This window comes from Cyphomyrmex costatus, unplaced genomic scaffold (genome assembly GCF_001594065.2).
Source record: "Cyphomyrmex costatus isolate MS0001 unplaced genomic scaffold, Ccosl1.0 scaffold122, whole genome shotgun sequence".
Classification (NCBI taxonomy): Eukaryota; Metazoa; Arthropoda; class Insecta; order Hymenoptera; family Formicidae; genus Cyphomyrmex; species Cyphomyrmex costatus.
The window spans coordinates 732,239-758,382 of NW_017275196.1; the positions used below are offsets into that span (position 1 = coordinate 732,239).

The 26,144-nt window shown below is 26.8% G+C and overlaps 3 protein-coding genes across 4 annotated transcripts; all 3 read left to right on the top strand.

Moving 5' to 3' along the window:
* Positions 1 to 1,366: 1,366 nt before the first annotated feature.
* LOC108779990 (uncharacterized) lies at positions 1,367 to 5,926 on the top strand. The gene is made up of 8 exons (XM_018547565.1): positions 1,367 to 1,545; positions 1,981 to 2,107; positions 2,480 to 2,573; positions 2,722 to 2,837; positions 4,193 to 4,426; positions 4,770 to 4,972; positions 5,650 to 5,718; positions 5,790 to 5,926. Exons 1-8 carry the CDS (start codon positions 1,521 to 1,523, stop codon positions 5,924 to 5,926), a joined length of 1,005 nt encoding a protein of 334 aa, XP_018403067.1. The 5' UTR covers positions 1,367 to 1,520.
* A 3,521-nt stretch (positions 5,927 to 9,447) lies between these two features.
* On the top strand, positions 9,448 to 17,227 carry LOC108780274 (uncharacterized). The gene is made up of 8 exons (XM_018547923.1): positions 9,448 to 9,554; positions 10,218 to 10,344; positions 11,122 to 11,215; positions 11,491 to 11,606; positions 14,587 to 14,820; positions 15,022 to 15,224; positions 16,356 to 16,421; positions 17,014 to 17,227. The coding sequence occupies exons 1-8, from the start codon at positions 9,530 to 9,532 to the stop codon at positions 17,091 to 17,093; spliced, it is 945 nt and encodes a 314-aa protein (XP_018403425.1). The 5' UTR covers positions 9,448 to 9,529; the 3' UTR covers positions 17,094 to 17,227.
* Positions 17,228 to 18,367: 1,140 nt separating this feature from the next.
* LOC108780157 (uncharacterized) lies at positions 18,368 to 25,960 on the top strand. Of its 2 annotated transcripts, XM_018547772.1 has the most exons (8): positions 18,368 to 18,640; positions 20,887 to 21,013; positions 21,446 to 21,539; positions 21,748 to 21,863; positions 22,826 to 23,059; positions 23,236 to 23,438; positions 25,652 to 25,717; positions 25,805 to 25,960. In XM_018547772.1, the coding sequence occupies exons 1-8, from the start codon at positions 18,616 to 18,618 to the stop codon at positions 25,948 to 25,950; spliced, it is 1,011 nt and encodes a 336-aa protein (XP_018403274.1). In that variant the 5' UTR covers positions 18,368 to 18,615; the 3' UTR covers positions 25,951 to 25,960. The 2 variants fall into 2 exon arrangements, with proteins under 2 accessions (XP_018403274.1, XP_018403283.1); XM_018547781.1 differs by lacking the exon at positions 18,368 to 18,640 and having other exon boundaries at positions 20,920 to 20,989.
* The last annotated feature ends 184 nt before the right edge of the window (positions 25,961 to 26,144 follow it).

Below are 26,144 nucleotides of genomic sequence, written 5' to 3' on the forward strand. Positions count from 1 at the left end.
ATTCAACTAGAAAATATTAAACAAATCCTTATAGTATAATATCTATCAAACGGTCAAGTTATAAAATCTCAAGTCCTGTTATATTTTTACGACTCCTTTTATCTCCTTATGTGGGAGCATAGGACATCTATAGGCCTCTTCCTCTTTTATCCGAGGCCTATATTCGTTTCTCGAATCAGATTGTTTATCGGATTTGTGGGTAATTGATCCACAGAATCCTACCTCAGTCAGATATTAGAGACAAATATCTATAACTGATATGTATACTGATGTATATTGATGTATAGGACCTACAGTTTAACGCCGAATCCGAACGGCGCTGATGATCATAGATTTTTTGATCACCAGGTGGAGCCATTTTTTGGCTCATTAAACGCGAAAAGTCGCGTTTGGGCGCACGTGGGATTGAAACTCGGGTCTACAGATCGCGAGTCAATCGCACTGAGCGGTGAGCCACTCGACACTACAAGTCCTGTTATATATAGAAATTCTGCTAGATTTAAAATGCATTTAACCAAATACATCTTGTTGATATAATCAAACCATTCTTCTCAGTGTAACAAATTATTTTTTCTTCAATAATTGTTAATTAATCATTAAATAGGCTTATTTATACTCTTATAATTTTATTTCTATTTTTTGAGTTTCCTAAATACGCGTATACGCAAATGCGTATATATATACACGCACACAACTTCCTTCAAGTTCAAGTCTTAAGCAATATGCAATGAGATCATCGGAAATTTTGTGAGATGCAACGAAAGCATACAAAACAGTTTCATGATTTATTTCAACATTTAAGTTCTTTAGACGAAACATGGAAAACACAATCTGCAACAATCACTTATAAACAACATTTTATATACAATACAAATGAAACATTTATATGATAGCATCAATATTACGCATTGAATCGTATGATGTTCGAGTCTACTATCGGTATATTCTGAGAAAATATCGATAATAATGTTCTCAGAACGGATAAAACATTGTTCCTTTTTAGTTGCACCATAAATACATATACTAGCTGACTTATGAATAAATTTCGCGTCACAGACAGTTTGCAACTTCATTATTGTGAGCTCTCGAAGTGAATAGAACTATATATATGTCTCGTATTTCATTATCATTAATATTGAATGATTGAATTGTGTATTTTTGTAATATTATATTAATGTGAAATTCTGTTTTATATTTTAAGGAAACAATTTGGATTTCATCAAATTCAAATTGTTTGTGAAATGCAACGAGGATATAAAAATAGCCCGCAACATTCTTGCTAAACTGTTGAAGCGAATATATCAAAGCGAGTAATATCGCGTGTCGTATCTTTGTTATTTACAAACGAGTTCTATTTTTACAATATTGCATTATCGTCCAAAATATTTAGAAACGCTTCTTTGACTTTACATAATTCAAAGGAACATTTTTTATTTTATAAAAGGAAGAAAGATAATATTATTTTATTATTGTTGTGTATACGTGACCATTTAGTTCTAACTTAAACACTCGAACCAGAGATGGAAGAAAGACATATCGACGACAGTAAGTATTTACCAAAATACAAAGAAAATTGTCATGTTATAATTGTTACTTTGTCATTAATATTAAAGCTAGAATTAAATTATAAAATACAGCTAGCTTATAAAGTTCAATTTAAAGAACTACACACGTAATATAAAAATTCACACGGAATGATAAAAACAACAGTTCTTTAAACTGAAACAATTTTTCGATCTTAAAATCCAAACTTTACTAAAACCACCGCACAAATATCACAAGTTAAATTGACTATAGCAATTCAACAATTCGTTATTTCTAACGTATTTTAGAATGATCTTAATAATGTTAAATGACATTAAAATCTGTAAGTAATTAATTCTTATTGCGAAAAATATTACCTCGGCCGAGAGGCGAATCCGGATCTCATCTTGCATTCCGTGTGAGAGAAAACGTATTTACATATCATCGTATTTGCAGTTCAAACGCTGACGATAGATGAACATTTTAAATTATTGATAAATGATAATGACATAATTAACTCAAATTTCGTCGATATAACGTCCAACAATCTTCCAAATTGGTATAATGAAAAATTATTTAAAGAGTAAGTATATTCAAAAGAGAAAGTGATACTATGTTGAAACTGCAAAGTAGTGGATAATAATATTAATGTAATGTTATTCGTAATCTAAATTAAAAATTTTTTTTGTGTTAAATTTGCAAGAAAAAATCAACTACTGATGATAAATATAAAATAAATATAAAATAATTATATATTATTCAAGCTCAATACCACATTTTTACGACAAATACAAATGTGTGTGTAATATCAAATAATTTAGAAAGTTCCAGCTGTATAAATTGTAGAAATTTCTAAACTATCGTAAACAATAATTGCATTAATAATACATTACTGGCAGTAAAATTTCAATAAAATTTATATTAGATCTATACAAATTGCATATTTTTATTTCAGAGCTCAAAACTATTACAAGCGAAACATAATGTTAATGATACAAGCCAGTTTCGCCGGACTTCTTGCAATAATAGTAGTCCCAGAAACATTAAAGGTAATAAAATTTTTTATTTTTTTATAATTAAATCGTTTATTTAAACACAAAAACTATACATGTATATACATATAAGTTTGTCAAATAATAAAGAAACATTGTTTATTAATTGAATGTCTAAAAAAATGTGTTTGTGGATTTTTAATAGGTACTCATATACACGCAAAAAAGCAATATGCCTTGCGTGACTTTCAGCAGATATACTCAAACTTTGTTGCACATGTACAAGCTGTATACATGTGATCTAAACGACGCAAACTCCGAGTAAGTTTTATTATAAAAATAAGTAATAATAAGGATCAACACATGTATAAAACAATACAAATAAAAAAAGGGCACAGAGCCAAATCTGTTTAACGTACGTATAATTCAAAAATATATAAATATAAAAATTCAGACGTTTTGACACCGATCGGGTCTTTTTCACAATGTATATAATTATAAAATTAAAATATAAATTAGAAAAAATACAGTAATTGTAAAAAATTCTTCATCCAACTGCAAAAGTACGGTATACATGATGTTATAAATTGATGTCATAATAAGCAAAAAAGATCCTGATAAAAGTACAAAGATAAAACTTAACGGAGTTCTAAAAAAAAATTTTTTTAAAGACTATGATTTTATTTATCTTGTTAAAAATAGCGCAAAAAGAGTTAAAATGTTCATGAATAAAATTCTTAATTCATCAATGTCAATAATTTGTCTCTGTACAATAGAAGTTTATAATGTTAATTTAATTTAATTTTTTTATTTTATAATATTGTGACAAAGAAGAATTTTATTCATGGACATTTTAATTCTTTTTAGGCTATTTTTAACAAGATAAATAAAATCATAGTCTTCAAAAAAATTTTTTTTTAGAACTCCGTTAAGTTTTATCTTTGTACTTTTATCAGGATCTTTTTTGCTTATTATGACATCAATTTATAACATCATGTATATCGTATTTTTGCAGTTGGATGAAGAATTTTTTACAATTACTGTATTTTTTCTAATTTATATTTTATTTTATAATTATACATTGAAAATGACTCCATCGGTGTCGAAACGTCTGAATTTTTATATTTTTGAATTATACGTACGTTAAACAGATTTGGTTCTGTGCCCTTTTTTTGTAAAGTTTTATTATCTTTTATATGTTTTTAAGGCTTCTACATAGATATAGGTATAGGTATATTTTGCGGATATCAGCATCAAACTACTTTTCGCCTTGATAAAACTGCAATGTTTAAGACACGTTGGCAGTCTACTAATAGATTTGGACATAGAAATAATTCGTAAAATAGATAGCTTCTGTCTTTTACAAATATTGCAGTTTTTATTGCATTTTTTTATTCAAGACATTTATTATTATTTTCAATTATCACAATCATTTGCTGTAACATTTTCTCTATTTTAATTTTTATATATTTTTGCTGTTTTGACATGGTGGGAGAGGAGCGGCACACAATTACAAAATTTTTTATCTGCTTAACTATCATTTTTCTTATCTTCTATATAATTAAATAATTACTTAAATTCATTCCTTAATTTTACTTTCCATATCAAAATACTAAAATTTCTATTATTATAAAAAATGTATTTATATACAAATTAATTTTTATATTCTGTTATAGCATGTACAAGACATTAAACGTAATTCATCGGAAACATAAGATGAGTAGCAAGAGATCAGAGAATGCTGGTATCGGAGGAATTTATCAACGAGATATGGCAATCACACAATTTGCTTTTATAGGATATGTATTAATCGCTCCAAAATCCATCGGTTTGTGCATTAAGCCGCAAGAAGAAGAAGCACTTAATCATTTCTGGCGTGTGATGGGTCATATGTTGGAAATTCCCGATCGGTAATGAAAACGTCAAAAATATATTTTATTAAAAAAGAAACCAGAGGATCTATAAATACAATTTTTTTGTTATATAATCTTGTAATATACCTAATTTCTAATATATAATTAATCAAGTTGATGTGAATATATATTATACCTCTGGTCTCGTCCTGATGGAAAACTAATTGTAGTCGTACACCCGCGCACAACCACAATTAGTTTTCCATTCGGACGAGACCCATCGGCATAATTATGATCGAACTTCATTTGGTAAGTTTGTTTGATCTATAAATTATTAATTATATATAATATTAATTCTATAATTCTATAAGTTTTCATTAATATTTATCATTATTTACAGATTAAATTTATGTCGCAAAACTGCAGCAGAAACTCGTGAATTATGTCAAAAGGTAGCCAATATTTTAACAGAATATTTGAATAATGCTCCAATGGAATTCTATCATATAACATCAGCCATATTAGATGGATTGTGGTACTTTGACGTAACTTTAGATAAACATGCTTTTCTAAAATTTACCTATGAGCTGCATGGTATAAAATGTAAGTGTATTTATTTTAATTACTTGCACATTTAACATACCAGATTCTAATTAAGTAACTTACTTTTCACTTAAAAAAAATCGGACTTGGAAAAGAGTACAAGTAATAATTTATTTTTATGAAAATTATGTATTATACTACGGAATTATGTATTATATTTACGGATTTTGAAATGCAGCCGGCTTATCAAACGATCGATTTTTATAAATCTAATTATTTACGTACAAGTACTTTGAACAAAACTGAGTTCTGAAACCGATCAAAAAAAGTGTTGCAGCTTTTTAACTGATGAGTGTACATATGATGATTGTATTAATTTTATTCTTGTCATGTAAAAAAAAATTACCAATTCTTTGATTTTATTTGAACAAATATTGATATAAGGTAATAAAGTTTCTTAAAATGTTTTACCATACAAACATACAAACTTGCTATACAAAAATATATTAAAATTATCATTAATTTTTCGGTATTATATATACAATTTTTATATTCTAAAGTTCTATTTTTGTATTATATAACAGAAAAAACTGTAAATATTATAATATTTACTGTATAATTAAAGCTTTTAAGTTACTAATCTGATTTTAATTTAAATTATAAATAATTGTTTAACGGGATTTTTGCGTTACAGAAAAGATATAACATATTCAATAAAAAAATCATTAACATTTCAGATAATAAACCACTTGGATGGTATAGTCGACTCAATGCAAAATATCGCGATTTTATATTTTATCTTTGTCGTAAGTATTATGTTAACATGCATCATATATTCTCAATATTATCTGCGTGTTAATTTATTCTTCTGTTTTAGTTGTACCTTATATTGGAGTAATAGTAAAAATTTATTATAAATACGTGCTTTTATTTACGTTGTTGCTTGCGAAGAAATGGCCTGTATTAGCATGGTTGTCATTTGGAAAAAAAGATTCTCATATAAAACTGTATTAAAAATTCTATCGTATAATTATGTGCTCTATCCCTTTTTATATTTTTATATGTATAGTATTATATCTAAATAACAGGAATTAACTATATCTAATTAATGAAACTTTTAATGTATATATGTATGTATATTTCAAAATGTTTCAATCGATCCCTCCAAAATCTAATTTATAAATATTTGCCATTTTAAGTATCATTTTAAAAAATTCAGTTTAGTATATTAATATGTCATTAATAAAGAAATAAATAGTGCATTTATTTATTTTATAAAAAATTTAAATTTATTTGCCGTTGTATTTCTGAAGTAATCTATAGTTTCCGCTAGATATAATGAATCAAATCAACACCGATCAATCAATATTATCTTTGATTAGGAATATATCTTGCTAACAATATTAATTTATAAAATATACTATTTAATAACTATAATAGTTATTTATACTATCTAATAACAAACTGGCTTTTCTCTGTTTCTGTTTCGGAGAAAGTTAGTCTTTTGCGATAAAGTATCTATACGTGCATTATATCATTAGTTAATTACTATTATTATTTAATTTCTAATTAAGATAATTTTCGAAATATAAGGTGTGAAAGCTAACGAAAATTTTTGCGCAGTTGTCAATGTGAATTAAACTTTTATTATTACAAATTGTTACTATACAATAATTTGAAAGACGCACACAATTATAAATGCTGCAAAATGTTATTTAATTAATTACAATAATAAATTAGAAATAAGATCGTCTTATGAATAAATCAACTAACAATAAGAGAAGCACTAAACTAAGGAAGAGAAGCTCCATTTACGATCTAGGGAGATGTGTTGGAATAATACATCTATATGTATTTAAATAAATTTATCCAGATGAATGATTAAGCGTCGACTATTTTTCGGATTTGCAATACAATAGACATGTGTGTATGATAATGAATAATAATAATTCTCCTAAATTTAATGCTAATAACACATTTTAATAATATATATATATATTTAGTAATACAATAATTGAGCTGGACATTTGGTTTGGACTTTTACGTTATAAGTTTCATTTCAGATATTGACTACTGTCAATATCTGAATCATCGGTAGCCGACACATACCCTGTGCCACAGATTTCCGTGATTTCCAACAATATACTAAAATAAGTAATTAAGGTTCTAAAATTGTATAAAAAATAATAATTTCCTAACATAGTTTCCCACTTCGGTTTCTGCGATACATAATACTATAAAAATTCGTCCAATGTGTGTGTGTGTGTGTGTGTGTGTGTGTGTGTGTGTGTGTGTGTGTGTGTGAAAAATATCAAGTAATAGACTTATAATCGTTATATAACGAATGGAACACACACACACGGGCGGGTGCAAGGGGGTGGCCTTCGGCCCCCTCCTCCCGCACCCACACATAATATAGTAAAATCCAAAAAAATTAATTTTTTTAAATCATGTAAAGGTTAATCCGCCATTTTTTGAATAAAACTGTATTTCAAATACATAATATAATATAATTTCTCAGTAGGGGACACTGAACGTCGCAAATTCTGTCTAGAATAGTTTCTTTCTAAAGAATAACCTTTTATTAATACAGAGTTGATGCGCATTGGTGTACGTTAAAGCGTTGATTTGAACACAAATCGACACACATAAAGATATATTATATATATAATAAAAACATAGTAGAAACGAGTTACATCACGAAACTCTTAATACATTTTATTGTGCTTTAATATATTTTATTGTATATGATAAAATACATCTCAGTTCATATTTAATATAGACTGTGATAACTTTTACAGATTAGATTAATATAACACATCACTTAATAAGTCCCGGGCCTGACATAATAGATGGCACACTAATTACAAATCTATATGATTTTTGGAAAGTACTAAACCTTCAAACATACGTGTTAAAATCTTAGCTCAATCGGACCTTTACTTTACAAGTTACAGTGGTTTAAGTGACGCTACTTTTGTCGAATTTTGGCAACCAGAGCGTTCAGCATCATTTGTGAGCATACCACTCCTTAACTGTTGTTTTCGACAGAGCAGAGTCCGAATAACACTTAAAGCCATTGCTTTGCTTGAACGGTATTTTTTCCCATCAGGAAGCAATGCTTTATCAACACATGAAATTCAGATTTTTCCATTGTTTTGAAAAATGCAAAAGTAGCGTCGCTTAAACCACTGTAACTTGTAAAGTAAAGGTCCGATTGAGCTAAAATTTTGACACGTATGTTTGAAGGTTTAGTACTTTTTAAAAATCATATGGATTTGTTATTAGTGCGCCATTTATTATGTCAGGCCCGGGACTTATTTAGTGATGTGTTACAACGGCTTTAATATACACTGAGTACAAACCGGGCCCATATTCTGTACACGGCTATCGACAGTTGTCGGTGTCGTTAAATAGCGATAGCCAATAAGAATCGCACTTATCTCCTAGAACAGTTCTTATCATTGGTTATCGCTACTTAACGACACCGACAGTTGTCGGTAAGCGTGTACAGAATAGGCCCCCTGTTCTATCAAGAAAGAACGATATTATATGTACATAGGGTAAACCCGGTATATACGCCGCACCTATCGAAAACTTAATTTATCAATTATTATTTACTATGTTTAAAGCAAATTAATTATACAAATAAAAACTTTGTATCATCTACTACTGTAAAAAAAATATTAGAAATCCAAAATAATTTATTTTCCATATTAAAAAGTAACTTTTTCAAACCCCTGCATTTTTGCCATTTATCCCATAGGGGGGGGATGGCCACTTATATATAATTCATAAGAAAATCACAAATAATCTATAAATAAGATGTAAAATGACGACGTAACTTGCATTGTTTATTAATATATGACAATTTTTATTGTTCAGAATGAAAAATGGAATACAAACAGGACTTAATACAATTTTTTAAAATAGCTTCAAATCTTTGAAAATAATCTTTAAACGTTTAAGATTTATCAACATTTATGCATTAATGCAAAATATAATTGTTAGAATTAACAAAAACTTCTTAAATAGAGCGTCTGTGCTGCGGCACAGCATCCCGCTCGCTAAAAATGCCGTATATCCCAAATAGATGGAATATATATGACAACTAATTAAACAAACAATACAGGAGCAAAGCACTTGTATTTTGCTATACAACATGCTTTACTATTCCTCTACACATATGTATTGCAAAATAACCACTAAGTCTTTTACACGCTCTATAATAATCATTTTATGTAGATTATAAATTATGATGGCACTACTTATTACAGTAAAAAATCGATTTAACTCGCAATAATTTCATTAATATTAACAGTAAAGAACTGAAATCATAACATAATACTAATATACCATAAAGGCATGTAACAAAGTAATTGACGGAAAATTATCCCCACTCCTTCTATTTTTTCTGACTTCTGCGGCGTATTTCCTGACGCGGCGTATATACCGGGTTTACCCTATTCATACTAGTATTAAATTGTTCGCTGAACGAAAACACGCGCTGCTGCGATCTACAGTCTATACTCGTAATTTATCTGATGCGTTACACTGCATAGAATCTTACAGAATCTTTCGTTGATTGTGACTTTTGATAAAAATATACGTAGTAAAATGAGGAACAAACATATCGACGATGGTAAAGAAAGATTTTATCATTCTTAATTGAAATCTACATAAAACATAGAAAGAATAGCTTTTTTATCGAAGCAGTGCTCTCTGAGTTTCAAAAAATAAATTTCATTGTTAAAAGAGAAAAGTGTGTCTTTCCAAGAGAGAGAAAGAGAGAGAGAGAGAAAGTTTCAATCAAATTGAATATAAAATTTTAATTATAGTGATCAAAATATCACATGTTATACAAATGAGTGTATCAACAGTGCCTAATATAATTATGATATTTCGTTACCGATTTTTGTTTATTTCGCGTAAAGTAAATTAAATCATACATTGATTAAATTAAAATAAACCACTAAAATATTAATGCAGCTTATGTAAGTGCAAAAACATGATAATTGAACATTAGACTTTGGACTCAACATTATAGCAATTATAATCGTTGAATGTACATTACAATAACCTTGTACCACATACCACAGATTATACATAATTGTATTGTATATCAGAATATTTTTGATATTTAATCTCATTAGTTATCGCATTATTATTATAATCAATAAGATTTTTATTGTTTAATAAAGAATATATTATAAAATTATATTTTATTTTATATAATGTGTATTCTTTATTTATTATTTTTTGTTTTTTTTTGTGTTTATGCAAATATATAACACGTATGTCACAGTCCAACCACTGACGGTGGATGAACATTATAAATTAATCATAGAAGATAAGAGTGTAATCGATCCGGAAGCAACCGATGTAACATCCAGTGACCTTCCAAAATGGTACAATAAACAATTATACAAAGAGTAAGTATTTAAAAATTAAATTAAAAGATATTTAAATTCCAATACAAAACTTTCTCTAAGACTGTTATGTGACTAAACAACAATTAGAAAATATGAACCCCAATCTAAAATCGTAAAATTAGATTTTTAATGCTGAAGTAATTCTGTGTGAATTTGTGTACTACATATATGTATGTAATATTTTTTTTAACAATAAATATCAAACAAAGCTCTCGATGTTAAAACAATAAAAGGATAAAATAAAGCAATTCGAGAGAGTTACCGATAATCATAAATAAAAGTTTTCACATAATAAATTTAAAAAATTATAATTAATAAGGATTTAAAATGTATAGATACATATCTAATTTTGCGTATTACATGTTTCGGCTCTTGAATTGAGCCTTCTTCAGATGCATCGACGAAAGAAATTCATTATATTGTAGACGGTAGAATTATGATATATTATTATGTGTTGCGATGTCGGAATGAGTGACTCTCTGTGGAATCAAATTCCCTGATAAAAGATTGATAAATCGAATGTTGACCGAATTGATAATCTGGTTTAATATAACGTTGAGTTATGTTTAAAAATGTCATAGTTTTGTAAAGTTCTTTATCTCACTTAAATGACTCACCCAGACAGGGTGATGTGTTTTTCGCAATGTCATCGGTATTCTCGAAAATTGCCCTTCATTTTATATATATATCCTTTCATTATTTTTTTTTGATACCGCAAATTATTTTATTAGCTTTGCTTTTTTTATATTTTTAAAAATCTAATGGATACAATTTTAGAGCTCAAAACTTTTATGAGCAAAACTTGATGTCGATAGTAGCAGCAAGTGTACTAGGACTTGTTCTAGTATTTGCAGTAGAATCAATACTGAAGGTACTAAAATTTTATATTTTTTATCAATAATACAAGTATATTAAAATAATTATTTTTAAATAGTAATGCATTTTTGTTATATAGTATAGATATTATTTTGTTGTACAGTATATAATTTTGTACAATATTAATGAGATATTTTTATCTTCATACATTTCGATTAAATCGTAATCTCAATATAAAAATACATTCTACTGTATTTAACAATTTTTATTAATTAAAATTTAATGTAAAACAAAATATTAATTATAGTCAAATTCTTTGTCTTTTAACAGGTGCTCTTGTATACAAAACGAAGTAACACGACATGTTCAGCTTTTAAAAGATACATCGAAACTATATTACATATAGATAACCTATATACATATGATTCAAGTGATACAGACTCCAAGTTAGTTTCTTCTAATCTACAATTTTTTTTATATCTATATGTTTGTCTTTTATTATTTACGATACAAATAAAATATCAGTAGTCATTATCTACGAAATGTTTGTTATTTATATAGTACAATAAATATTTATTATAATTATCTGTACGCAAAATAATTTTCAGAATATATTACACAAAATATTTAACAGAATAAAAAAATTATGAAAAAATAACATTTTTTATTTTAATTATAATATCATTTATAAAATATTATAGATTGTACATGTTTTAACAATGAATATAAACGATACTAAATTCTATATCGTTTTTTAATTGATTTTTATTTAACTAGATTTCTCATCTCTAATAACTGAGATTGCGAAACATATACTTTGTTTTTTAATCTGTTGATCATGTAACATATATTACGTATTAACTTCAGCATCAAGATACTACTGTAACTTCTGTTTACATGATAAGCATATTTACGAAACTTTATAGTAATATATATAATGCGTTAACAAAAGATGTTGCAGATATAAAACTTAAATAATAAATAATTTTTTAATTACAGTGCATCAAAGGTAAAAGAATTGTACCTACATAGTACCTTTTACACTGTAAGTCAAAACTATCCACTACTAACAAGGGAAGTGCCCAAAGTGATTATTGAGAATTGATACAAAATATATATCGTAGAAAAGGTCTCGCCGAGTAGAGTTCAACTGTACAATATTTCGCTTGAATGACGCCTCTAGAGGGCATTATGTGCAATAAAAGTTATACAAAGTCTAATGATAATAAGAATTTGACTTTGGATTGAGTTTCTAGGGTCATACGTGGAGTTTAGGGTTAAAAGATATAAACTTTTCTTTTGAAGAACCCATTTGCCAGATTTGTAATTAAAATGTTACATGCATCAAATCTTCATATGATTTCTGCAGTAGACCTTTTTGATACGATTGTTTTTCTGAACTTTATCATACCATTAGTCTTTTTGCTTTTCCTTTTTTCTCTTTGCTCTTATTTTGGTTTCTGAAATGAAACGAAAACCGCGATTTATATTTTATTAACCAGTTCATTGAAATTTTTTTTCCAAAACTGGTAGAATTTTACAATCCATTTTTTCTATTTTTTATTTGCTTTAATTTTTTAAATTTATTTTTACTTTATATTTTTTTGTTCTTAATTTTTTATATTTCAAATATAAACTTAGAAAGAAAAGGGCATTAGGAGTTAAGCGCAGATAACTTTACGCAAACGCTGATATATATAATATATCAAGCAAAACTTATTTATTATAATAATTATGCTTACATGTTTCGGCTCATTTTTTAGCCTTCTTCAGAGACAATGCAAATTACATAAACAAATTAAATAAATAAATAAAAAATAATAACAAGGATCAAGTGATGTTTAATCACAGTGAGCTCCCCCACACCAAGAAATAAAATCTGATGTTAATTCCATCTTACAGAACTTATAAATGTAAAGGAAATAAACAAATAATTAAAGAAAAAAGAGAAAGAAATTAATAGTATGCTGAAACTAAGAAATTCTGAGTTAATTTCGAAAATAGATTTATCATAATTACAATTATTCTACCAGGAGTGAGGAGGCTCACTATATTCACAACAATACCGTATCGCAAACATTATTCTCAATATTCAAAAACCGGTCTTTAGAATAATTTAGGTCAATCAGTCTCAGACACAGTGAGTCACTTTAATTGTTTGACGGTATTAAATTGAAATTATCGAAAATACAAATATCAAATGCTAAGACTTAGTTACTGTGCACAGTGAGACTGACTAGCATTTATTTATGTAATTTGCATTGTCTCTGAGGAAGGCTTAAAAATGAGCCAAAACATGTAAGCATAATTATTATAATATAATAAATAATTTTTGCGTGATATATATCAGCATTTGCGTTATTTGCTAGTGCAAAGTTAACTCCTATAGTACCCTTTTCTTTCCAAGTTTATATTTGAATTATACAAGAGTTTTTGTTATATAAAAATTATTATACGTTTTTATTTTTTATATGTTTTTTAGGTTACTACGTTGGATTCGATATTTTAAACTTGAAAACTTCGACTCTAGATTCATTACTAGCGATAAAAAGACCCTTATAGGTAGATACAGTTCTATATAAAATATGAAATTATTCGCTCTCACCTTGTGGAAAAAGAAATTTCAGTGATCTTGTTAATAAAATATAAATCGCGATTTTCGTTTCATTTCATAAACCAAAATAAGAGCGAAGAGAAGAAAAGGAAAAGATCAATTGTAATGATTACGTAAGGAAAAACAATTGTAATAAAGAGATCTACTGCAGAAATCATATGAACATTTGATGCACGTAGCATTTTGATTACAAATCTGGCAAATGGATTCTTCTAAAGAAAAGTTTATATCTTTTAACCTTTTAAAGTCCATGTATGAACCTAGAAATTTAATCCAAATTCAAATTCTTATTATCATTAGGTAGACTTTGTATAACTTCTATTGCAAATAATGCCTTCTAAAGGCGCCATTCAAGCGAAATATTGCACAGTTGAACTCGACTAGGCGAGACCTTTCCAACGATATAATATATTTTGTATCAATTCGTAATTATCGCTTTGAGCGCTTCCCTTGTAAAACTTGTATTTATTTGGACACCTTTTGTCTAACACATTATATATGTTACATTGTATGAAAACTAAACTCATTTCACTGAAATCTAATCCGTATAATTAATTCAAAATTTTGTTTATTGTAGAATTGTATTTAGAAATTTAGAACTGTACTCTAAAAGTATTCTTTGAATTATTAAAATTATATCAAAAATTTATTTAAATATTAAAGTCTGTTACATAAAAAGAAATACATATACATAAGAATAAATTTTGAAACTTTTAATATCTCGATTAGGCATTTTCACTTTCTATGTTTTTTAAATCTTACGAGTCTACGAATATTCATCATTCAATATATATATTTTAATATCTTGTTAGATGGTACAAATCGATAAACACAATCCGTTGGCATCACACAATGAGCACAAGAATGACAAAAAAGGCTGGTATTGGAGAAATTTATCAAAGAGATATGGTACTTACACAGTACGCCTTTTTAGGATATGTCTTCATGGTACCTAGGAATTTAGGATTGAAAACTACACCAGAAGAAGATGAAGCATTTAATCATTTTTGGCGTGTAAATGGTTATATGTTAGGAATCACTGACAAGTAATGCATACAATGTTTAATTCTGATTTTTACAAATAAAGTTTAATATTCAAGTATCCAATATATAATATTTTATATTTATATTGTACAATCTCTAATATAATTTAAATAATTTATATACATTATGTGTAGATGTGTATATATAAATTGTATACACTTATAATTGTAAAATATTAATTTTATTCGTCCTTATATTTATAGATTAAATTTGTGTCGTAAAAACGCAATAGAAACAACCGAATTATGTTTTAAAATCAAAGATTTGTTTAGAACTTATTTGATTAACGAGTCACCTGAATTTTATGAAATAACATTAAATACATTGAATGCAATATGGTATACTAATATACTGATGGATGCCGATTTATTCATGGCAATAATCTATATGACACATGATCTTCCACGTAAGTATTCAATTTTCGTATTAATTAGAAATATATTTTTATTTCGATAAATACTATTTATTGTTCTTTTTATAATTTATATCATGTTTTTATTTGTTTCAAGTATTTAATTGTAATATATTGCCGCTAAAAATAAGCAATGTGTTACTTTTATTAGACTAAAAATTATTATTAAAGAAACAATTAATTAAAACATTTTATAGTAAAATTAAAATATTTTTGGTAATTGTTGAAAATAATGAACCCAGCACGGGTTCGTTGTTTTTGACTAGGACTATGTAGTCAAGTTTATAAGTAATCACTACAAAATTTTAGTCGCAGTTCGTTATTTGTTAAAAAATTATGAGCGCTATTAAATATCTAAAATTGGCAAGAAGAATATCGAAAAATTTTATTGTAGAACTGTATAAATATAGACCCTATTTTGCCCTCTAAACAAAAGGAAAAATGTAGGGTAAATTTCGCTTCTTATTAAATCAGAAATAAATTTGAATTTATAAATTTTAAATATAAAGTCATAAGATAAGTATAATTCACATTTATATATTTAACTTTGTTTATTAATAGTTTTTAAACCTAATAACGAGCGGCGACTAAAACTTTGTGAAGATTACTTGGTCATAGTATACCTTGACAACATTATATGCATCGACATATAGAATGGACCGCTGATGGCAATGGTGGGGGTAGAAAGACGGATAAAGTGAGAGGCAGAAATAACATGATCGTTCTTTCTCTGTTTACTGATAACTACTGATTACTATTGGTCGCTGTTAATTCAACAACCAATCAGGCTTCAGTAAACAAAGAAAGAACGATCATGTTACTTCTACCTCTCACTTTATCCATCTTTCTACCCCCACCATTGCCATCAGCGGTCCATTCTATATGTCGATGATTATATGTCAAGGTCACGGTCATCAAAGCTAAGTACATTATTATCTATGTTTATCATTTTTTGTTAGAAAAACAGATTAATTATTAAAATCGATCATTATAATCTTTTAATTTGATTTGATTTGATGCTTGTTGTAACGACTATTACAATATTAGAGACATTTATTTAATTATTTTCATCAACGCTAATAATAATATATTACGTACAATGGTCAAAGATAATTTATTTTTCAGATAAAAAGCTTGGATGGCGTAGTTTGTTAATTAAAAAATACCAAGAATGGTTACTTTATCTATGTCGTAAGTAATGTATAGATATTTGTGTAATATTATTATGTATTCATGTGATATCATTCATATAATCACATATATTTCTCTGTTCTTCGCCTTTTTAGTTGTTCCTTATATCAGAGTAATAGTAAGAGCATACACTAACTTATTTGTGCGAATTGTACTTTGGAATGCACGTTACTTTCCTATACTTGCGTGGATAAATCATGGAAAAGATAACGTTCGATTCAATTTATATCCTAAACATTAACAACTTCGATCTTACTAATAATTTATCACATTAATATAATATGTACAAGTGTTGAAATGTTGAATATTGATTTATAATAAAAATGACGTTTTAATCAATTTTTAATTCTTTTTATTCAATTTTATAATCTAAACATTAAGAACAACTTATTTTCTCTTCCCCAAGTTTTTTATCTCTCTTATTAGGGATATAGTAATTTTACTTATATTTACTGACATATAAAGACAGGTTTACTGAACAGCCTTTTAAAAAGAGTTGCCAGATGGAAAAATATTTTTTATGATCATTTGCCATCGATTTCCGAAAGGTAAATTAAATAAAATCTGATAATATTGTATGTGTTCTTGGTAGATTTAAATCCGGATTTTCGTCATAGAAAGCAGCTACGCGATTTGCTTTATGCCGCAATCGCAACAATTAATAAAGTCTAACTTTGAAAATTCGCTGCTACATAGCGTTAAAAATTTCATAATGTGTACATGTAAGGTAAGATATAAATTTTTAGTGGAGACAATGAATTTTGGAACATAGCTGAAGCATAACCAATATTTAGTTTATTTTACTATATAACACAAATAATAAATAGCATATACTAATTTACAATTGATTATAGGCGTTTATAACGCTAATAGCAATACAAATGTAAATAATTTTATTAGTTGATCTAACATTTGATATTAATAATTTTATTGCTTATAATACTTATATATATATAGCGCACAAATTTCAGTGCACATTTCTATTAATCTTTATTGTATTCTATTAATTAATTTTTATTGTATTTTTAATAATTAATCTTTGTTGTATTTTATTAATAAATATTTTGAATATAAGGAATCTCTTATAATTATCTTTAATTATTAAATGTTGTTATTCATATGGAAAGAATTATCGAAAATTTCTGTTTATATAGTATAATTTTTCAACCAATAAACAAAGTATATCATTTTATAATTGATCGTCTCAATTTAATCAATCACTTTAAAATATATTTTTAGATTACAGTTTTACCTACAGAAATGTATAAGTAATATTTCATTCACAAAAGTTATTTGATTTTTTAGGATGCAAACAATAATAAAATCAATTCTTTTGAATCGTATAAAGATTATCGCCACTTTTTAAATGAAATTATAATGATATGATATAATTTTAATAGTATAATATGTTTTTTCTAAATAATCTACATATAAAATTATTAAGATAAAAGTATAAAAAAATAAGACTCAGCGAAAGAGAACAAACATAAGTAATATTTCATTCACAAAAGTTATTTGATTTTTTAGGATACAAACAATAATAAAATCAATTTTTTTGAATCGTATAAAGATTATCGCCACTTTTTAAATGAAATTATAATGATATAATATAATTTTAATAGTATAATATGTTTTTTCTAATTAATCTACATATAAAATTATTAAGATAAAAATATAAAAAAATAAGACTCAGCGAAAGAGAACAAGGAATACATTGACTAGGAGTAACGTAATGCACCTGCTCTTGTACAAAAGGAGGAGTAAATGCAGTGGGGGACGTTAAACGTTGCAAATTCTGCAGAGAATCGTTTTTCTGTAAAGAATAGGTTTTCATTGAGAGAACATCGCACATTAAAGTCGTTGTACACAAATTGATATAAAAATGTATGTTTAATACACAGATATAGAAACAAGTTAAATCGCGAAATTCTCAATATATTTCATTAAGTATTTTATGAATCGAGATAACTCACTTTTACATTAAGATCAGATTAGTTTACAACGACTTTAATGTATTCTAAGTACATAAGCACCAGTTTTACCAACGATAAACGTTACTAGTATCAAATTGTTCGCTAAAGAATACACACGCTACAGTCTATACTCCTAATTCATCTGACGCGTTACTCTGTACAGAATCTTATAGAAACATTCGTTGATTGTGACTTTTGATAAAAATATACCAAGTAGTGAAATGGGAAAGAAACATATTGACGATGGTAAGCAAACTTTCATCATTCTTAATTAAATCTATGATAAACGCAGAAAAAGTAATTTTTGGTCAAAGCTGTGATTCTTTGAGTTTCAAAGAATAAATCTCATTGTTAAAAGAGAAAAAATGCGCCTTTTAAAGAATTTTAATTAAATTGAATATAATTTTAATTACAGTGATCAAAATAATATACATGTTACACAAATGAGTGCATCGATAGTGCCTAATATGATCATATTAAGGATTTTTATCATTGATTTTTGTTCATTTCTCGCACGAAGTAAATTAAATCGTACATTGATTAAATTAAAACAAACTACTAAAATATTAACAGTACACATAAGCGCAAAAATGTGATAGCTAAACGCGCATTGAACATTGAACGAAACATTATATAATAGCAATTAAATATAATTGTTGAATGAGCATTTCATTAAACCTTGTACCACATATCACAGAAATTATACATAATTGTATTGCAAATATTATAGAATTTTTTAATCATATCTTACCGTTACTATTATAATTTAGAATTACATCGTCACTTCTTTTTCACTTTAATTAGCATCAACAGTAATAACAGCAATATCAAATTCAATATTTTATATTTCGAAAACATTATATATATTTCACTTTTTTATTAAATAATGTATAAAGGTAATTGTATATAAAGATATTTTGAAGTACAATAATTTAAACTAAGATAAAGTAAAACTAAAAATAATTTACAGATTTTACATTAACACGTAGGCCTGATATTTCAGAAATATGTGTCTGTTTATTAACATTTGAGATCGAACATGAATTTTTTTTAGTATTTTATATGTGTAAATTATTTTATTGTATAACGAAAGATAACTTCAAAAAAGAAGCCAAAATATATGTAGAATTGTTTCGAGTTCGTTGAATATTCTAATTAATAATTTGTACTACTTCGTACTCTGTCCGGACTAGTTGAATTCGTTAAATTATATTAATATAATCGCAAAAAACAATTAATGTGGCTTATTGCTCTTTATTATATGACTTAAATTTTAAATACCTAAAGCCTTACTATATCCAATATGTGTAAAAGCTCCAGAAAAATACTAAATGTGTACAATATAAAATTATATCTTATTTTTTTAAATCTTGTGAATTTGTTGTAGAAGAATTATGAAATCACGCGTTATTTGAAAGTCTAATAAATAACTTTACATCGAATGAAAGTAGATTGCCTAAAACTATGCAAAAATATCCCACCATTTTTGCAAGCGTGTTTTTGAAAAACATTCTATTTTAACTATCATAATTCAGTGACACTCAACGTAAATCATTGCATTATTCCAATAAATCCTAAGTTTATTTAGCTGTCAACATAAATACAATCAGAATCCACTGTAACTGACGCAGTGATCTGTGTTGAGTGTCATTAAACTCTGAAGGTGAAAGAATAAGATGCTTGCTTTCAAAAATGGTAGGATATTTTAAATTTTACTATTAAATTAAAATCATCTAAAGCAATAAATTTTAATAAATAGATTGATTGATAAGTTTATATTTATTCTAATTATTTCTTGTTTTCTATCTTTAAAAGGGATTTTACATATTGTAATATGTATAGCAAAATAGTAAAAGCGAACAAACTTTTGTTAGACTAAGAGCCAATTTCACCAACGTAGGTTAAGCTAACGTGACGGTTAATTCCAATGGAATTATCCAATCGCATTTGTTTTTGACCAGAATGAACCAATCACGGTTGACACTTTAACCGTCGGTTAGCTTAACCGACATTGGTGAAATTGGCCCTAAATAGTTAAATTGTATCAATATAACTCGTGATGTTACTGCGGTAGTTTAATAGTGTTGCGTTTCAAGTCTGAAAAAAATTTGCGCGCAATTAAAAATCTACAAACGTATAGTATATAAATTCACACACAATTATATATAGAAGCACCCAAGATCTAGCTTGATCGTTAGAGCATGTTTTTATCGGTATTCATTGTTTTAAATTCTCACGGTTCAATAAGATTTGATGTATCAAACAAGATAATAAGATTTGATGTATCAAACAAGATAATAAGTTACAAAGTAAACAGATTTTACATGTTTGAACAATAAATATAAACAATAATAACATATAATAACTCATTTGTGTAAAAAATTTAATTGTATATTACTTTTGTTATGATTAAAAATATCTGTTTATTTTTATTGCTTTATTTTTTTTATTTTTATGTAATCATTATATATAATATATCACTTATATTGCAGTCCAACCACTGACAGCAGATGAACATTTCAAATTAATCCTAGAAGATAAGAATGTAATTGATTCGGAAGCAACCGATGTAACGTCCAATGATCTTCCAGAATGGTACAATAAACAATTATACAAAGAGTAAATATTTAAATTAAATTAAAATATTAAAATTCCAATTGTCTATAGTTTTATACCAATAGTAATAATTATAACAATAAAATTAACAAGAAAGATATTTTTTCGTATTAAATATAAATTAAAACATTTGAAAAGAGAGAATTAATAAATCAGTAACAAATAAATTACTTAAAAAATTGAAATATCAAACTAATAAGTATTTAATCATAATAATGTAACTTTATAAAAAAAGTATTTATATTTTTCAATATATTTATGTGTAAACATTTTTTTGTACAAACATTATTAATATTTAGAAAATTTTCAAATATTCTGTATATTCCACAAATGCAATATAATTTACGTAAATCAAATGTTTATTTTCATCTTTACAATTATTATTTTAGCATTGTTTGATTTATATTTTTTAAAATCTAACATCTATAATTGTAGAGCACAAAACTTTTATAAGCGAAACTTGATGTCGATAATAGCAGCAAGTATGATGGGAATTACTATGGTATTTACAGTAAAAACAATACTAAAGGTATTAAAATTGTACATTTTTTGTTTATAATACAAGTATATTAAAATAATTATTTTTGTATAATAATTACATGAATATAGTTTAGTAGTTCATAAAATTATTTAGATGTATATACATTACATTTAAGAATTTATTGTCTTAAATAAAATATATTATAACAACTAATTAAATATTTTTAATCACCGTCAAACCTTTTGTCTTTTAATAGGTGCTCTTATATACAAAACGAAGTAATTCTACATGCTCAGCTTTTAAAAGATACTTGGAAACTATATTACACATACATAACTTATATATGTGTGATCCAAATGATACAAATTCCAAGTAAGTTTTATCCAACCTGTCATTTTTTTATATCTATATTTGCTTGTCTTTTATTATTTACGATGAAAACAAATATCACTAGCTATTTATTTTTAAAATACAATTTTATTTTTATTTATATACATTTGAATTAAACGCGAAGCAACCTTTAGGATGTATTACACAGAATTTTTAACAAAAACGAAAAATTATGAAAATAATAACATTTTTCAATTTAAAAATAATAACTTATAAAGTATATAGATTTTACATATTTTAATAATGAAAATAAATAATAATAAATTTTATACTTATTTTTAGTTAAAAAAACCCTTTTTTTATCATTAAAAAGTCAGTTCTTTAATCGATTAAAACTAAACTTAAAAGAAAACTAGTTGTTTTATCTCTAATAAATAAGATTGCAAAACTTAATCTGTCTCTTTAACCTCTTGATAACGTAACATATATATTCCATCAACTATGGCATCGAGAAATTACTGCACTCCTGATTACATAATATGTAAGCATATTGATGAAACTTTATAGTAACATATGTAATTTGTAATGCGTTAACAAAAGATGTTACAGACTCAAGACATAATAATGGATAGTTTTTTCAGTCATAGTGCATCAAAGATATTAGTCTCATACAGCATCATTGACACATCATAGCTCAAAAACTGTTCATTAATTAAACTTTATTAACATAAATAAAGTCAATGTATTTATGACACTTTTTGTTTCACCACATTACGTAAACTATATTGTATAAAAACTAAATTCATTTCATCGAAATGCAATTGTCCGCATATATACAATTAATACGGAATCTTTTAAATGTAGAAATTTAGAAGCGCTCACTAAAAATATTCCTTGAATTAAATTTACATCAGAACTATATTTAAATATTAAAATTTCTTACATAAGGAAGAACGTACATATGTACATATATGAATGAATTTTCAAAATTTAATATCTGCTAGATGGTACAAATCGATGAACGCAATTCGTTGGCATCACGTAATGGCAACCAGGATGGCAAAAAAGGCTGGTATTGAAGAAATATGTCAAAGAGATATGGTTCTTACACAGTTCGCTTTTTTGGGATATATCTTAACTGCATCTAGGGACTTTGGGCTGAACAATACATTGGAAGAAGACGAAGCATTTAATCATCTTTGGCGTGTAAATGGTTATATGTTAGGAATCACTGACAAGTAATGTATACAATGTTTAATTCTGATTTTTACTAAGCAAGTTTAGCATATTCAAGTTTAATATATTCTATTATATACAAACAATCTCTAATAAATATAAATAATTTATTTTGACAGAGATGAGTATATACAAGTTATATATTTGAAATTTTAATTATATCTTTTCCTATCTGCAGTTTGAATATATGTCGCAAAAACGCAAAAGAAACTACCGAATTATGTTATAAGATCAAAGATTTGTATGGAACTTATTTGAGAAATGCTTCACCTGAATTTTATGAAATAATATTAAATATGTTGAATGCAATGTGGTACGTTATTATGATAGCGGATATAGATGTTTTCTTAGCTGCTGCAAATAAAATACATGGACTCCCTGGTAAATATTCAATTTTTGCTTTGATTAGAAATATATTTTTATTTCGATAATTACTATTTATAATTTATGTTATGTCTATATTTTTTTTTTATGACCATCACAAGGTTTCAGCTACCACTCGTTATTTGTTAAAAAGTTATGAGCGCTGTTCAAGATTGAAAATTAAGAAGAAAATCGAAAATTATTGTAAAACGATATAATTAGAGACTTTATTTTGCCCTATAAATAAAGAGATGTAGGATGACTTCACTTCTTGTTAAATCAGAAATATTAGTTGCTAAACTTAATTTCTGCCATTTTTTCGTCTCCAAATTTGATTTAGTTCAAAGAGAAGATGAATGAACATCTTAATCAAAGTAATTTTCTCTATTTTCTATTACTTTTTCCCATCCGTCCGGTAACAGGGCACTCCCATGACGATGACAAAACGTGGTGTCTTTCGAGGTGATCCATTCATCCCCCCATTTTTGAACTTCTTAACTTCGTAACTGAAGAAATGTGTGTCCATAAGGACGTGCAGCAATAGGAAGAGATGGTAATCCAACGGTGCCAAGTCTGAAGAGTACGCTGGATGCGGGAGAACATCCCATTCAAGTTGTAGAAGTGTCTGCTTCACGCTTTTCGCAACAGGCAGTCGAGCGTTATTAGGCAAAAAATGACTTAGCGTCGATTGTTAGCTTTAAATGGTCTTTTTTTCATCAACTCGTTATTCAATCGGCATAATTGATGTTGATAACGATTAACTATAACAGTTTTACCTGAACGCAAGAGCTCGTAATACAGCACACCCTCCTGGTCCCATTAAATACAGTGCAAGATCTTATGCGTTAAAATCAGCGTTACGAAAACCAAATTCCACATGTTGTTTTCGATGGAGTTTCATCATCATTTAAATTAGCATTTATGTGAACAAGAATTGATGGATGAACGACATCTTCATGTATTACGATTAATAATATTGTTTACTTATATTGATAAGGACCCGAATATAGGATTGAAACGTTTATATATATGTACTATTGAATTTTATTATATTAAATTCGAAGTTACATACTTTCATCTTATGTCGGCTCGTAATGGCGATTATTATTTATTCCTTTATTGATTTCATCATCATGTACTTCAGATAATAAACGATGCGTTTCAGCTGCGATTTTCTTGAATTCGAAGTAGTGAAGCACATGTCAGAAAAACGGCTTGTCGCGATTTATTTTCAATCGATTGAAAAATTTTTTTGGTGTCGAGAAATTTATCTTGTGAGAATTAAATACTTTCAGCAATGTTTAGACTACAAAGGGCAGTAGGAATTAATTTAACTATAAATTTGGATTTACAACTATTTAATATAAAGACATAAAATGAAATTACACGTTTATATTGTCAACTTTATCTATATTAACAGCTTTTGAACAAATAACGAGCGAGGACTAGAATCTTGTGAAGATCACTTAAAATCATAACGTACCTTAGCAACATTATATGTAATGCCTATTCTACAATGGAATTGCAAGTCAAAAGTTAAAAGTTACTAGACCCCGTAAGACAGAATCTTAAGTCTTAAGTTTTAAGAAATTTGCATCCACAGTAAGTCATACTATAGATCGTTATATTATAAAACTTCAGCTAATCAGAAAGATGACAAACTTCAATACTCATGATCGTTATGTATAATCTAAAGATACCTATATTAGCATTTTCATCATATCATCTTCAATACAATATAATTTGTAACTCGATGACTCAACAGTTCTCAAGAAGTCAGTTCTCTCGTTCAAAATGTTAAACATATTGCTCTTTGATTGGTCAGTCGTAACGTAATTATAAATTCTAAATCGGAAGAGATAGAATTTGACCATCTCCATGCATAGTAGTAACTGACTACTGACTTGTGATTACCTTATAATGCACGACAGACTCGCTTACAGCTAGCTTCCAACTTCTGACTTCTGACTTAGGTATGACTTATTGTAGAACGCCCATCAAGGACAAAGTTATCCAAATTAAATGCGTTGTATTTAATGTTTATTATTTCCTTTTCTTGTTAGAAACCACTTTAATTATTAAAATCGATCCTTATAATCTTTGATTTGAATGATGTTAACGATTGTCCGCAAGATTAGACATCTTTTATTTAATAACTTTCATCAACACTAATAATATATTACGTATTATACAATTGTCAAAGATAATTTCAAAATAAAATTATATTTCAGAGAAAAAGTTGGGATGGCGTAGTTGGTTAATACTACAATATACAACATGGTTACTTTATTTGTGTCGTAAGTAATGTAGACGTACAACTATTTGTGTGATATTTTATTGTATTCATGTGACATATATATTGATTTGTTCTTTGTCTTTTTTAGTTGTGCCTTATATCAGAATAATAGTAAAAGCATACTGTAACTTGTTAATTCGTATAATGCTTTGGTATTCACATTATTTTCCTATATTTATGTGGATAAAATTTGGGAAAAATAATGTTCGGCTCAATCTATATCCTAAATATTAATAACTTCGATCTTACCAACAATTTATTACATTTACATAAATAAAACAAATTATTTTTAAAATATTTTAACATATTATTACGTATTATATGGTATAAGAATTTAAGATATTCCATTTCTGAGGATGTTATCTTGAATATGGTACCTGCTCTTTGACCAATCAAAATATTGTTCAACATTGTAAAAAGGAACATGA

What these genes read in the sequence shown, in the direction of transcription:
- LOC108779990 (XM_018547565.1), top strand. Translation starts at nt 1,521, where the DNA reads ATGGAAGAAAGACATATCGACGACA. An exon ending in ATGTTGGAAATTCCCGATCG is followed by an intron (nt 4,427 to 4,769) that starts GTAATGAAAACG and finishes CATTATTTACAG; the next exon opens with ATTAAATTTATGTCGCAAAA. An exon ending in TGAGCTGCATGGTATAAAAT is followed by an intron (nt 4,973 to 5,649) that starts GTAAGTGTATTT and finishes TTAACATTTCAG; the next exon opens with ATAATAAACCACTTGGATGG.
- LOC108780274 (XM_018547923.1), top strand. Translation starts at nt 9,530, where the DNA reads ATGAGGAACAAACATATCGACGATG. An exon ending in AATAAACAATTATACAAAGA is followed by an intron (nt 10,345 to 11,121) that starts GTAAGTATTTAA and finishes ATACAATTTTAG; the next exon opens with AGCTCAAAACTTTTATGAGC. An exon ending in CAGTAGAATCAATACTGAAG is followed by an intron (nt 11,216 to 11,490) that starts GTACTAAAATTT and finishes GTCTTTTAACAG; the next exon opens with GTGCTCTTGTATACAAAACG.
- LOC108780157 (XM_018547772.1), top strand. Translation starts at nt 18,616, where the DNA reads ATGGGAAAGAAACATATTGACGATG. An exon ending in CAGTAAAAACAATACTAAAG is followed by an intron (nt 21,540 to 21,747) that starts GTATTAAAATTG and finishes GTCTTTTAATAG; the next exon opens with GTGCTCTTATATACAAAACG. An exon ending in CCAAATGATACAAATTCCAA is followed by an intron (nt 21,864 to 22,825) that starts GTAAGTTTTATC and finishes AATATCTGCTAG; the next exon opens with ATGGTACAAATCGATGAACG.